Genomic DNA, 14,960 nt, shown 5'->3' with positions numbered 1-14,960 from the left:
TTTATGAGATAGGAATAACAGTTTGCCAAAAAGCAACGGATTTATTAGATGAAATGAATGTTGTTACAGCTGTTTTTATTTATTTATTTATGAGCATTAGAGTCTTTCTTTACCAAACCAGTAAACGCGTAATTATAATTTCATTTATAACAATCACCAACCCCTACATACAGACAAACCATTGCAAAACAGGAGAAAAAAAACAGAAAAAAAAAGGTGGATAAATAAGAACATACCACCATCACCAAAGATTATTATTTATGTGGATCGAAATTTTGTGTGTATATATTTTTGGGTAAGGTATAGTGTGGATTGATGACAAAACATATCACCTATATTTATATCGTATACACAGGGCATTGTTGAAAAAAAATAATTGAGGTAATCTAGACTTCAGTCAAATATTTAATAAATCCATAGATTCGATATATTATAGTGTTATAATCTATTAATTTAAACTAAATTACCCGTTTAATCCCCTTAATTAAGTTTTAAACAAAATTATAAATATCTAGCCCTTAATTGGGGATTTTGATAGGCAATTTATGGAAAAGAACCTCGTCGTCTTATTTATTTATATATAAAGCAAAAAATAGGGAATGATGAAACATTCAAAATACCAAAAATGTCATTGGTTAATTCAAACATTGAGAACTGAAATTATTAATTAAATGAGGATAATATAGTAAATTCACAATTTTTTATATTAAAAAAATAAAAATAAAAGAAAAATCAGATAATGAATTGTGTTTTTATAGAACACAACAACCCATTATCTTTTTTAATTCTAAAATAAAATAATTTTTTTAAAAAAATAAATCAATTACGCAGGCGCAAAAGAGCGTGTAGAAAAACTAGTTTATTTATCTATCAGAGAACTCTCGTCTTATTGAAGATACGCGGCGATAATAATTTTGTAAAGAATAACGTAAATAAAATTTAAATATATATTTTTAAACGAAAAAAGAAAAGGGTGTCCGGTTCAATGTGCATATGAACAGAACACAGCTCAACAGCTCCCACTCACACTCAGCAATAAAATGACTTACCCTTGGCCTTGTCTTCCTTCTCTCATTAGCCTTTTCGGCTCTCTCTGTCTCTCATAGCTGTAGAGATATTCCCACACGCCTGTTTCTCTTTCTATCTTTGTCTCTCCTCTCCCTTCTTCTTCCCCTTCTTATATATAGCTCTCACAAACAATTAAAAAAACTCAGAAGAAAGGAAAACCAGAGCAAAAGAAGAAAAACCATTTAATTTTTTGGACCCAAATAGAAGAAAAAGAAAAAGAAAGATGGGTTTCTCTCATCTGGGATTATTTGTCTGTGCTTGCCATGTGCTTGTTCTAGGAGCTTTTGCTTCTGCTTCATCCAGAAATTTACCAATCATATCCTTTGATGAAGGGTATAACAAGCTTTTTGGAGACGACAACCTCATGATCGTTAGAGATGGGAAATCCGTTCATCTCTCACTGGACGAACGGACAGGTGTGTTTCCCTTGGTTGCTCCTGGTCTCGTGTATCATGTGAAATGGATTTGCTTGCTGGTTTTGAGGTGGCGTTTCTTGATGGGTTTTTGACCAAGTTTTTGTTTGTTTTCCTTTTTGGTGGCTTTGTCTGTGTACAGGGTCTGGATTTGTTTCTCAGGACCTCTACCATCATGGATTTTTCAGTGCTTCCATTAAGTTGCCCGCTGATTATGCTGCTGGAGTTGTTGTTGCCTTTTATGTGAGTAATCCTGCTTTCCATCTGATAAGTTTTTTAGAAAAATATTTAAAATTTTCATTTTACTTTCCTTTTTCTTTGTTGTAGTTTAGACTGTGATAAAAAGAAAGCCTGATTCTTTCATTCTTCTGACCCAGATTTTAATCTTCTAGTTTACAGTTATACTTTGTTGTTTCAGTAAAGATTGATTTTTTATGGTCAGCAAAAAAATCCGTACTTTTTTTTTTGGTGGCAATTCGAGTCAAGAAAATATTAGAGATCTAATCCTATCAATATCACGATACAAACTTGTGTTCTCCTCAGCCTTCAACACAGAGTATATGATAACCCAGATAGGCTGCTCTTAAATTTCTTCCTTGAATTTATGTTCAAGGTTCGTCCTATTGAAACAAATAAATTTCGTTATTTATCCTATGAGTATAAATTTCCATCCACATGTATGTTTGTTTTTTTGTTTTAAAATTTTCCATTGGACCGTTAAGTTTCTATTTTTATTTTTAAAAGCTTGTTCTAATCTAATTTATGTTTTAACAGATGTCAAATGGTGACATGTTTCCGAAGAACCATGACGAAATTGATTTTGAGTTTTTGGGGAATATACGAGGCAAAGAATGGAGGATTCAGACCAATGTTTATGGCAATGGAAGCACCAGCACCGGCAGAGAAGAGAGATACAATCTCTGGTTTGATCCTTCTGATGATTTCCATCAGTACAGTATTCTCTGGACTGACTCTCAGATCATGTGAGCATCAATCAAAACTCACCGCACTAAATTTAGATTAATACGTTAAATCTACAGCATATCATCTTTTTATAAAGCATATTTTCCCATTATTGTCACTAATAATATCATTTTCTCTGAAGTCTGGAGTTTACTGTTTTTTGGGTTTGATGTGATGCCTCTGCTGTGGGGCAGAGGCAGGGTTTCTCCTTTTAGTAAAATACAGAACTTGCTCTGTTTCTCCCCATAATACCGCCTCTTGTTTCATCAAAACCAGTTGTCCTGTGGTAGCTGATGCTCTGTTCAATTTCTGATTTTATAGGGAATTTTGGTTTGAATGGTAGATTCTAAGTTTAAGGGACAGATACAACCGGATTTTGGGTTGACTGAGACTACCACAACCACTAGGCTTAGTTGATGCAAGTTTTGGTTTTAGGGGAACTAGAAGAAAATGGAATAATTCTAGGGAAGTTCTCGTTCTTAGTGATTATAGAGAAACTAAAGAGAAAATTGTTGTGTTTTCTTTATGAGTTATGTAATTGAGATTTTAACTGTGTTCTTGTTTCCAATGTCTATTACTTACAGATTTTATGTGGACGATGTTCCCATTAGAGAGGTTAAGAGAACAGAATCTATGGGTGGTGACTTTCCCTCTAAGCCAATGTCATTGTATGCCACAATATGGGATGGATCTGATTGGGCTACCAATGGTGGAAAATACAGAGTGAATTACAAGTATGCCCCGTATTTGGCACAGTTCTCTGACCTTGTTCTACACGGCTGTGCAGTTGATCCGATTGAACACTTATCAAAGAAGTGTGATAACACCCAAAGTTCTGAATCAGTACCTACTGGTGTTACACGCCTACAAAGAATTAAAATGGATAGTTTCAGGAAGAAGCACATGACATACTCCTACTGCTATGACAGAATCCGATACAAGTCTCCTCCTTCAGAGTGTGTGATTAATCCCCAAGAAGCTGAAAGGCTGCGAGTGTTTGACCCCGTCACATTCGGGAAAGGGAGACGCCACCATGGAAAGCATCACCACCGGGGCAGAGGAAGCCAGGCAGAGGCCACTTCTATATGAATATATAAGATTCTCATATGAGCAAGCACTATGTTCATCTCCATTGGCATTCAGTTGATGTCGCTGAGTCAGTTTTTCGGTGTATAGAGAGGAGAAGCACTAATTTATTGAGGGTGGATAGAGTTTTTATATGGTTGGGTTGGGGGGGCATGTGTGTGTGTATAGTTCATATACCTTTAGATGATGGTTCCCAGTTATCATTCATGCTTGTCTTTGGCTTTACAAATTGAATCTAGTGATGATTTCTGTACTTTTGACACGCCCTCATGGGTTCAATAAATATTTAAGCATATGGAATTTACTATAATATGTAGTAGGCGTGGATTTCCCTTATGTTATTGTGAATTATTATTATTTTTAATGGATCATCAAGTTTACTAAAATTGTTTTCAACTTTTCATTAATGAAAGTCCAGAACTTGGTCACACTCTGTTATCTTTTTTAAAGTCAGACCTGTGAAGCTGGGATGATGATACTTTTGTCAATGCTTAATTGGAATCCAAGGTCAGTTGGATGTGACAATTGCTGAAGAAATGGTGCAGCAAATGGCAGTATGTTGGACTTTCCCTTCGCAGCGGATGCTGCAGGTTAGATTCTTAAGGCTGCCTTCAATGGATGGTTCATGGTTTCAAAGTTGGTCCCGTGACTTTGAAACACGAGGGGGAGGTAAAAGTAAGATGAGCAAAACAAAACCTGCTTATAATTTTGGCTGAAGTAAACAGTTTTGAATTTTCTGGCATCATTTCTGTGGAAATCCTTTGGCCCACTAGAGAAGAAATGAGCTGTCAAAATTTGGTTGAGTATGAGGCAGCGGTAACTAATTTGTGGTAACCGGTAACTAACCCTTGCTGACATACAACAAAACTATGACTTGCAGTTTGTGTTTGTGGTCCTCTTTTCCACTTGATTTGTGTTTATCTTAACATCTTAACACAAGGTGTAAAGGTAAAACCCGATGCCGTGTTCACCTGAATGGGAAACAGTAGAATAATACTCCACGAGTCAACAGACAAACATTGATTTGGGTTTGTCCACATGTCAAAAGTAACTGTAGGAGCACACTTGGCCACAACATAAGGTGCCTACTTCGACTGTCTTGTTACTCTTACATAATTACATTTGGTTGGCTGCTTAATTTCTCCATACCTAAAGATTAGGGCTTTGCTGTTGATCTTTTGTTTTTGTTTTTAGGGTGTGCTAGGCAATGAAGGATTTTTAATTTTTAATTTTTTTTTCCAACAGAAAATTAAAGGGTTATGGAAATCTCCCATATCAATTGGGCTTTTCATCACCTTGGCCCAGTTAAGAGTTGGTAACCAGGCTCTAATTTTGGAATTCCCAAATATTCGAGCAATGAAAATCCAAATTGAATCCTAAATATTGGCCCAAAAAGTTCCGGATTCCGAACTCCGAAAATGCACAAAAGAATCCTAAAACTGAAACTGGCAGAGATTATGGAGGCTTAGGAATAAAAAAGAACGCAATTGTAAGAAGTGAGAAGTGATCAACTTGACATTAGTTTCATGCAAATTCGTTTTTTTAAAAATGTTCTTTAAACAATTTATTAAGATCTTCACAACAGGTTCAAGATAATTTGTTCAATAAAAAAAAAAGCAGATAACAGTCAAGATTCTGAAACAAAAACATTCAGAACCGACCATTTTGGCAGACTTTGGTGCATGTTTTCCCAACTAAATAAATATCAACGTTGTAGTAAACAAATATAAAGTTAGATCCTTATTGTCGCGAATCGCTTTGACATAGGCTGAGTGATAATATCCTTCTGACGCAGGTTAGATCCTTTAAAAGATGAGTTGCTTGCACATTATATTATAATCTTTCCACAATGAACACTAGGGCTGGTTTCTTAAGTGTTTAAGGACAACTTTGGACATGGACCATTCAGCTTTGCCTATGCGAGGGGTTCTTAAATGAATGGATACAATACAAGCATGAAATTAAGAAACAAGCAAACTCTCCAGCCCTCCACGATGTATGAGCTAGATCCAAGGTCCATCTTCAACTCATGAAGCTAGCAAAGAAAGAAAAATAACAAACTTGAACCCATAGAATATGACGAGAAGGACATTTTTATATATATTGCCACGTCACATTACATTGCGGAGAATCTGCAGATCGACCAAGCCTTCAATTCTCTGATTCAGACTCTCTTTTCTCTATCAATTTGACAAAGTTACGCACAATTGTCTTGCCTTCAGAAGTTATGATACTTTCAGGATGGAACTGAACCCCCTGCAAAATTTCAAATGTATCTGGTTATAGCAACAACACTGCATTGAGCTTTAACTCTATAGGGGTAGGACTAAAAGGTCAGAAAAGAGGCATACAAGTCAAAGGATTAAAAAACATAAAATCTAATCTCATTTATACTAACTAATTATTGACAGGCAATGAAATAAAGTAGGAACCCTCTCGGATTCCACATTGTTATCTAAACATCGCCCAGCAAAAACAACTGCTCTACGGCACTGCATCTTTGCAATTGTTTCTGTTTCATGAATGTAACATGTGGCAATGCAAGTCAATAGAAATATCATTAAGTACACCTCTAGGTTGCAATCCATCTACATTGCATGAAGCTAAAAGAATTAACCCAAAACACAAATTAAGAGCTAAATTAATTTTTTTTAAAAGTCAAGTCAAATATCAGCTTTTGACTTGACACAATCGCATCAACTATTATGGGACATGACTGATGATTTTATTATCACGCAACAACAAAAATATTGTTTCTGGCATGGTAAATTTTAACATGTTAACACTTCTCTGTGTGTGTGCTGCTTCAAACATTCCTCAACTTTTTTCGTATGTTACGTGTAATCCCATGACTAATCTACTAATGGACAAATCATCTTATTGTCCACAAGAAGAAACCATAATCACCACAGGGCTCTCTCAAGATAATATCATGACCTATCTGCACCGTGCACACTACTCCCCATCTCAAATTCAATAAGCGTCAAAATTTATTTAAAAACTAGGCAACTTGCTCTATTTTCAATGCATAACATTATCATTCATCCTCTCAGTGATTTGTTAAAGGAATTCTAGGATAAAAAATGACGCAACTGGAAACTGCCTCTCAAAAGATCCTGGAGAAATTTATTCCAGGATTTGGGAAGCAAAAAAAAAAAAAAAAAAAAAAAAAGGAAAACCATATCTTACTTGAAGATGCCTATATTTCTTGTGACGAGCAGCCATTATCAGTCCATCCTCTGTCCATGCTGTAACCTCAAGTTCTTCACTAGGAAAACTGTCCTTATCAATTACAAGACTGTGATATCTGCCAGCAGTAAAAGGGCTGAAAAGACAAAAGGAAAGTTCAATTGTTACTTGAGAGCCCATTAATGCACAGGATGCGTAAATAAGAATGTTAATGTGAATTAATGTTTGGAAATACTGCAACCCTGTTACTATGCGTAAATAAGAATGTTAATACTTGCCGACGTTTAGGAAAACTTACACAAGAAAAGAATAACAACACAAAAGGAAAGAAAAATTCGTACTTCGATAATCCAGAAAACAAATCTTCCCCTTTCTCGTTATAATATACGGGTGAGCTCTTCCCATGCATGACACCGAAAGGAGAACGGACAATCTTCCCTGCAACACCGCAACCACGTGGATTATAAAACCACACAAAAAAGTGGCTTACCAGTCACAACAGAAACAATAAAAAATCAAGTGAACTTTTACTAGTTTCATTTTCGATGCATACAGAGTGTTGCAGAATGAAAAGATAATGTAGAAAATAAAGGTGCACAGTCAAATACATACAACAAATTCAGAGATTGTTAAAAAAAACTTTATCATATGTAAGAAAACTTGCCTCCAAAAGCCTCCCCAATGCACTGCAAACCCATGCAAACACCAAATAAGGGTACAACAGGCCCCAGCTCCAATACAGTTTGCAAAGATATTCCAGAATCTTGGGGCGCGCCTACAAAAGGAACATACTATGTGTAAAAATCTAAGAATGAGTAGTTGTTTCCTTTTCCAAGCATCCACCACTAGATGAAAGATCACCAGAAGGTCAAGAACTGACCTGGCCCTGGAGAGATTAGCACTCCTCTGGGATTTTTCCTGCAAGAACAGAAAGAAGTTATGTATGTGACAAAATCAGATGCCTTACAGAGGATATATGTTTATATCATAATTGCTTCGCCACCTAAAACACATTACAAAATGTTTATGGATCAGCAAACAATGATTAACTAGGTGAAGTACAACTTCTTACCTTTTTAGTTCATCAACAGTTAGTTCATCGTTTCGATAGACTTCAAAGAGACATCCCAACTCTCCCATATACTTCACACCAAAGTAAGGTATTAGTGCAATGCCTTCTTAATTGGCAAGAACCATCAATAAATAAAAGGACATGTAAAACTGATTAAAATGAATGAGTTCAACCATCACTGATGTTTCAGGAACTCCCGGAAAGGGCTCCATAACAATAAGCACATGAATTTAAAATCACATATGTGTTTGGTGAGTATTTCTTGAACTGTTATACAAAATCTTGTTGCACTCTTATGAAAAATGAAAATCCAGTGAAAAAAATATACATGAATTAATCTCTCCATAGAAAATGATGTGCTTCCTAATATATATATGAAATTCTAATTCTAGGCACATAACAAAAGGGGTTCTTATATTTCACGAAATGAATGAAACAGAACAAGACAATTCCGTTAAAAAGATTAAATCTAGTACTAATGAACCGTTCAGCAGTTTAGCCTACACCAACAAGGGCAAAAGATTAAATTCATCATTTTTCAAAATTAAAAGAGGAGATACGAAGAAAAAATTGAATTAAAAACCTGGCAAAGATTGTAAGTAAAGCTATCATAATTGTCAATGACAATGATGGGATTGTTGACCCTCTTTTCAGAAGCGGGGGGCTTCGAATATGTTTCAGCGACAGCCATTGAAGCTTTTGCGCCGAACCCATTTCCCAATTTGACACCAAATCTCACTTCTGCACACAAAATGACATCTTTGCGTCAATTTCATATTAGCACAGAGAGAGAGAGAGAGAGAGAGAGAGAGAGAGTTAGAAAGATACGTGAGATGGTAGTAGAAGGAATAGAAATGAAAGTAGGACGAGGGTTTTGCAGGGTTTTGGAAGAGAGAGTGGGTTTTGGTTGTATGAGGGAGGCCTGAAGGGTCACTGCGGCAGCCATTGCTTGAGAGAGAGAGAGAGAGAGAGAGAGAGAGACGGAATGGGTTGCTAATTTTACAGTACTATTGTTTGCATGATAACTTTTTATTCTAATAAAAATAAGGGTTGGTAGTCTCATTATTCTTAATAACAAATGATCCTGTAAAGTTGCTTACCATATTTTTTTTCACGCATTGTATAAGAATAATGAGATTTCTTGTTTTATCAGGGCTTTAGGGAGAAAAGAGGAAGGATAACGGTATTGCTTTAATTTCTGATTAATTTTCCTCATTTATAACCTTTTTTTTTCTTTTCCAATTTGCTTCTATGTTTTCTTATTTTTCTATGCTATGATTTGATTGGAGGGATTCCAAATCTATAATTTAGTAGACTACTATAATTCATGTTAATGTCAATATTTTATTAATAAGGAAATGATAAAAACAAATGAATTTCAAATGATTCATTGCATATAGTCATTTCAAATCCATTCCAAATGCATTGGATCTTAGTTATTTCAAATACATTTAATATAATATTTTCTAGTTTTTTCTTAACAAATTAGCCTTGTTATAATGCCTCCATTTTTGTTCAAAATAGTGCTTATATATATATATATATATATATTTTTTTTTTATGACAAGCGATAGAATAATATTGATGTGAAAAAGGTGAATACAAGAAGTTTGAACTCGTATCAAGGGCAAAGGAAATTCCTTGGTCATAAATTACAATCCTCATATAGTACATTAAAAATAAAATCAGGAGGTTCATCGAATCAATATAGAGAACCTCCGATATGCAAGGCAAAATGAGCTAAACGATGAGCCACACCATTAGCAATACGACGAATATGGGTAAAACCTTTTCCAGTGATCTGTGTCAGCAAGCTCTTGGTATAATCCACCACTACTATGACGAAATATCTTTGGAGTGACTTCGAGTCTTAACGATCTGGAGCGCATCACTTTCAAAGACAACATTTTGAAAACCCCTTTCCATCGCCAATATTGTACCTGTTCTTGCAGCCAAAGCCTTTACTTGTGGCGCAGAGAAAACATTAGTCAATTTAGTTGCACAACCCGCCACAAATTAAAAAGAAGAAAAATGGTTTACTGCAATGTATCTCAAACCAATTTTATCACATAAATTTGGTGAAATTCTGATACATATAATCTGAAAATACCTGCAGGATGACTCAAAATGCCTAGAGGATGGTGAATAGGCCAATTTAAGATTCTAATCAAATAAATAAAAATAAACTTTAGCAAGATTGATATGGCTTATCAATTTATCAAACAAATCCACTATAGAACGATGATTACAAGAAGTACTCAAATCCTAGACACATTCTAGATAATGTTTACAAAGAGTAACACCAAGTAAACATTGAACACTATGATTTATCTCAAATATTGGAATTTTAGATGCTCAAACCAACTATGTGAAAACTCTCCAAAACTAAAGAGATGCACACAAAGATTTATACAAAACTTATTCTCCACAATCCACGTGAAGGCCCACAATCACAACACAATATCTTGCCATGCATTCAAATAGTCTTAGAATCCTATATGATTTCTCATATTCTCTATGCACTACAATCAATTGTTTATCCAATTAAACAATATATATCAAGATGTAAACACGAAACCAAATAGGATATTAATTAAAACATCCTTTCCAAGTCCAAGATAATGAAAACATAATATTTTGATCTAAATCAAAATAGAGTCCAACTAGGAAAGTAATCTCAAGAGATAAAATATAATCCTATTAAAAATAGAATTAGCATAAAAATACTTGAGTGAAAATAATTCCAACTAGGAATCCTATAATGAATGCATGATTATGTCATGATTTACTTGTTGTCAAGTTTCTCATATGGTCAGGTTATGCCTCGGAAGTGTGGGGTTGAAAAAGTAGTGACATTCAATAACAATTCCTCACAAACTAATTTTCACCCTATACTAAAGTCTAGGAAATGCCAATACGAATTTCGTACTAACATAATCAATGGGACTTAGTATTGGACTTATCGATATCAAATTAAAACCATAAATCAAAGAGTAACAAAGTCATTTAGTAATTTGGTTTGTCAATGTTCCTTTTAAAAAAAGTACTCTCTTATGAAAAAAAAAAATCATAGCCCCTTTGAGGGTGGGGAAGGCGATTATATCCTCCTCCTACCCCATCTTTTTTTTCCCCTCATCTCTTCCTCCTCTCTCTTTTCTCTCAACCCCTCTTTTTTCTCTCTCCCCTCTTCCCTTCCTTTCCCTTCACCATTTCCTCATAGCTATAGATTGAAGTTTGGTTTGTGAGGAGGCTTTTTGTTGCCTAGATTCAAGGGGATCTTGGTTTTGTTTTTCTGTTTCTGGTTGCAAGCGGCGACAACGTCGTGGAGTAGCAAAGGTTGCTATCTGGTTTGCAGCTGATGTTAAAGTAGCCACCACAAAATACCATTATTGCCATGATTTAGTTGCGGTTTTTGGCCTACATATACAAGATTTTGACTCCAGTTCAAAGTTTAGAATTACAATCATGGAAGTTGCCTGTTTGTATGGGATAGGGTTTAGCTGGTGCGGCACAAATGTTTTAGCAAGTATGGCGTTATAAGTCTATTCAGCTGCAGGAGAGGATGTGTAGAGATGATCCTGTTTCTTTTTTGTTGTTGTTTTATTCTATTACTCTTTAGGAGTTTGTTGTATTTTATTATAGTTCTTAGGAACTTTTTTAGGAGTTTGTTGTGTTATGTATTTTAATTTTTAACTGTGATACATATCTGTCGTTGCGTGGGGATTTGTATTGTTAGTATGAGTACATGCGCTTTGGGCTACTGAATCGAGGGTTTGAGTATATGTTGGTTTAAGCGTAATTCTCTCCAAATCAAATCAACATATTGTTGTGTTTGGTCACTGGAGATATTATACCCATTTCGGCATGTTTGTGGCTTTGTACTTGTTATGTTTCATCAATAAATACTATCACTTTTTCTATTAAAAAAAAATTGGTATAGTCAATTTAGCCACCTCTAACATCATGATTGATCTTGCTTTGATGCCATGTTTAGAGAGAACAATAACATCCTTTTATTTATTGATCGAGCATAGCATAGCATGCGCAAGATTTTATCACACAACAAAATATAAAATAAAATATTGGTGCAACCACTCACCCATATATTATACTATATTTTATTAAGTTTTCGATATGTTACTTTACCCCACATGTTGAACCCTCTTCCTTGTGCATAAAAGTCTCAAATCTTGACCATTGTTATTTATAGCACATTGTCTAAGATACACTTAATTTATGAAAAAAGGAAAAAAGAAAGTAGATTTAATGTTAATGACAAATTTAGCTTTTCTTAATATACATATCAAGGAATTTATGGGAATATTATTAATAATAATAATAAAATTATAAAAATATTATTAATATTATAATAAAAATGTAATATAAATTTTTTTTAGATCAATAAGAATAAAAAGTACAAAGGACACAAACTGTAAATGGAGCTATCCCAATAACAATATGGTAACAATGGGTAAAACTTCCCTATTGACCCCTAAGCTAGCTGAAAAGTTGTAATGATCCGCAGAGAATCACACTCAAAAATAACTTTTCTAAAACCCATTTTAACCACCATAATTTCTCCGAATCTAGTCAAAGGACATCAAAGACAAAAACTAGTAGCTAATTGGCATGACTCTCACTAAGAACACCCAACAAACTCAACTAAGTTTATGAATTTATGAGGTAAAAAAAAAATTACAGCAAACTCATGGAGTTTCTAGACTTTATTGAATAAACTAAACCAAAATTAAAAAATAAAACAATGTCGGGCAAAGGAAAATCAACCGCTGCTAATCTTCCTTCATGGTGTTACATAAAGAATGCCACTTAGTTACTCCAGGGCCTCAACGCACCAATGGCAATGGATTTACTATGATCAAGTCGTAACACCTCAAAGAGTAGCCTTACAAGATGAGGCACGACCAAAGCCAACCCATATATGAGACAATAGACATGCCAAAAGAAAAGTTGATCAACATAGGTCTACCAAAAGTCCAAAAACATCGAAGATTCGACTAAAAAAACTCCCTGAAACGTTCTCTCCCTTTTTCCATCTATCTCTTAGAGCATCTACAATTATGCTCCCTATTTTTAAGTTAAAACTTAGCTAAAAACACACAAAAATTATTATAGGAGCTCTCTATAAAATTTGAACTCCAATCATACTCCATAGTTTATTGAATCATACATACTATAGTTATTTTTTAATTCAATTTGATTGGTTCATCTCTATATAAAAAATAGTTAAATTAATTAAAAGTTTAAACTACGCATAAAACAAAGCAACATTAAATTATAGGGAGCCACTAGGAGTCTTTTTTCTCTCCTCAAATTTAGGAGGTCCTAAATATCTCCATATTTTAGGAGGTGGATAGAAAACATAGTTGGAGTTGTATTTTTTCAATTCTTTCCTAAAATTTGTCTAGTGAGGTGGTTTAAGAAGTCCATTGTGGATGCTCTTAGTAGCTAGATTTAAGGGATAATTTTGGTGAGAGTAAGGGCCCGTTCGGTAATGTTTTTAGAGCCCTATTTTCACGCAAGAATGAAAAACAACGGATTTGTCTTTTGGAAATGAATTCAGTAACCATGAACAAATATTGAAAACGAAAAATTATTGTTTTCTCATAAAATGAAAACGCAGCCTTCTTTCTTTCTATGTTTCACTTATCTCTCTCTCTCTCTCAACCCAGATCCAAAAATTGAACACCTCACTGTCTCTTCAATTTCTCTCTTTGCCTATTCATTTCTTTCTTTGCCTCATCCTTTCACCCCCCTTCCCCTCAAAACCCTTAATATCTCCACACGGTATCCCTCTCAACCCCAGTATGAGACCCATTATTCAAAATCACCATATGGGTTGTTGAATTCTTGTTCTCAATCGGTTACAAGGATGTTGATTTAAATTTCAATCTGCAACCAAAACAAACCCAAATCGCTAGCTTGCCAAAATCGGAGGACGTGCATATAGGGGGAATGCTATCAACTTTCTCTCTAACCTTCTCTTTTAGACCTTCTTCCTTCTTCTCATGACAAGTGTTACTTTTCTTACACTTAAAATAATGTCATTAATGTATCACACATATTAATTTTTATTTTCCAAGTTTACCCTTATTGAATATATTACCTCTTTTTAATAACAAGCTAATTTTTTCTTACAACTTTCTCAATACCTTGTTAAAAAATTAAATAAGAAAATAAAATTGAAGTTTATTTATTTATTTTTCCAAGGATAACGTATGTTTTGTTAAACACAAAATAATGATGATATCACTTTCATGATAACAATGTCATGAAACAAACATCATTTTTTTTCAACAAAAAAAAAGAAGACATTTTTTCTTATTTAATTTTTAACTGCTAAGGAAGTTGTAACAAAATTTGAAGAAATTGAAGGAAATATAAAAGCTAATACATTTAATAAGGATAAACTTGGAAAGTAAAAACTAACTTGTGTGATGCATTAATGATATTGTTTTAAGTGTAAGGAAAATAACACTTGTCATGAGAAGAAGAGAATGTCCAAAAGAAAAAGTTAGAGAGAGAGAGAGAGAGAGATGGGGATGTGGGGGGCTGGGCTTGGTCGGATGGGTTTTTTTTAAAGATAATTTTAGGTTTTTTTTAATAGATTTAAAATATTATTATTATTATTATTTTTTTAAACTACGAGACACATTTTCATTGTTTTTGTTTTTAAAATTTGTTTTTTAATTAATCTACCAGACGCATTATTGAATCCTGAAAATATAAATTTATTTTATCATTTTCATTCTTTAAAAATATTATCAGAAAAGGTTAGCAAATGGGTCATAACTATATTATTCATTTTTTAGAGCACGATTTGCATAATATAGATATTTTTCACGTGTCCAATGTCCTTCTGGATGCCATGTGTGTTGCTGCATACATCATAAATACATGTAGACACCCAAATGAAAATGACATCGCTGATGTTGCAAGTGCAAGGACGCTTTTAGTCAAGCATTACATATTTACTATTTGAATCGAACCAAACTATTATTGTTAGAAGATGATGACAAATTGACAACCATTAATGTCATGTAATTTCTTCTGTGTTGACATTTTACTGGTTTTTTTTCTTTGGTAAAGCATTTTACTGCAACTTTGAAATAAGCATTCTAAAAGTAACAAAAGTAAATAAAAAGTAATAA

At 34.0% G+C, this 14,960-nt stretch overlaps 2 protein-coding genes across 2 annotated transcripts; one reads left to right on the top strand and one right to left on the bottom strand.

Annotated features, from left to right (window-relative positions):
- The first annotated feature begins 995 nt into the window (after positions 1-995).
- Positions 996-3,840, top strand: LOC103320978 (putative xyloglucan endotransglucosylase/hydrolase protein 28). Its single transcript, XM_008222718.2, has 4 exons — positions 996-1,484; positions 1,624-1,724; positions 2,256-2,464; positions 3,029-3,840. The coding sequence occupies exons 1-4, from the start codon at positions 1,292-1,294 to the stop codon at positions 3,531-3,533; spliced, it is 1,008 nt and encodes a 335-aa protein (XP_008220940.2). The 5' UTR covers positions 996-1,291; the 3' UTR covers positions 3,534-3,840.
- A 1,486-nt stretch (positions 3,841-5,326) lies between these two features.
- LOC103320979 (anthranilate synthase beta subunit 1, chloroplastic-like) lies at positions 5,327-8,797 on the bottom strand. Its single transcript, XM_008222719.2, has 8 exons — positions 8,620-8,797; positions 8,375-8,532; positions 7,792-7,862; positions 7,600-7,637; positions 7,384-7,494; positions 7,061-7,157; positions 6,720-6,855; positions 5,327-5,786 (listed from the first exon to the last, which is right to left on the bottom strand). Exons 1-8 carry the CDS (start codon positions 8,735-8,737, stop codon positions 5,682-5,684), a joined length of 834 nt encoding a protein of 277 aa, XP_008220941.2. The 5' UTR covers positions 8,738-8,797; the 3' UTR covers positions 5,327-5,681.
- Positions 8,798-14,960: the final 6,163 nt, after the last annotated feature.

The sequence above is a fragment of the Prunus mume genome, linkage group LG2 (assembly GCF_029339155.1).
Source record: "Prunus mume cultivar Tortuosa linkage group LG2, ASM2933915v1, whole genome shotgun sequence".
In the NCBI taxonomy this organism is placed as follows: Eukaryota; Viridiplantae; Streptophyta; class Magnoliopsida; order Rosales; family Rosaceae; genus Prunus; species Prunus mume.
This window is presented reverse-complemented; position numbering and strand designations above follow the sequence as displayed.

Excerpts from the sequence above, each read along its gene's own strand:
- LOC103320978 (XM_008222718.2), top strand. The coding sequence starts at position 1,292 with ATGGGTTTCTCTCATCTGGGATTATTTGTCTGTGCTTGCCATGTGCTT. Across the intron at positions 1,485-1,623 it reads CTCACTGGACGAACGGACAG|GGTCTGGATTTGTTTCTCAG; the intron begins GTGTGTTTCCCT and ends GTCTGTGTACAG. Across the intron at positions 1,725-2,255 it reads GAGTTGTTGTTGCCTTTTAT|ATGTCAAATGGTGACATGTT; the intron begins GTGAGTAATCCT and ends ATGTTTTAACAG.
- LOC103320979 (XM_008222719.2), bottom strand. The coding sequence starts at position 8,737 with ATGGCTGCCGCAGTGACCCTTCAGGCCTCCCTCATACAACCAAAACCC. Across the intron at positions 8,533-8,619 it reads TCCTTCTACTACCATCTCAC|AAGTGAGATTTGGTGTCAAA; the intron begins GTATCTTTCTAA and ends TTTTGTGTGCAG. Across the intron at positions 5,787-6,719 it reads AGAAATATAGGCATCTTCAA|GGGGTTCAGTTCCATCCTGA; the intron begins GTAAGATATGGT and ends GAAATTTTGCAG.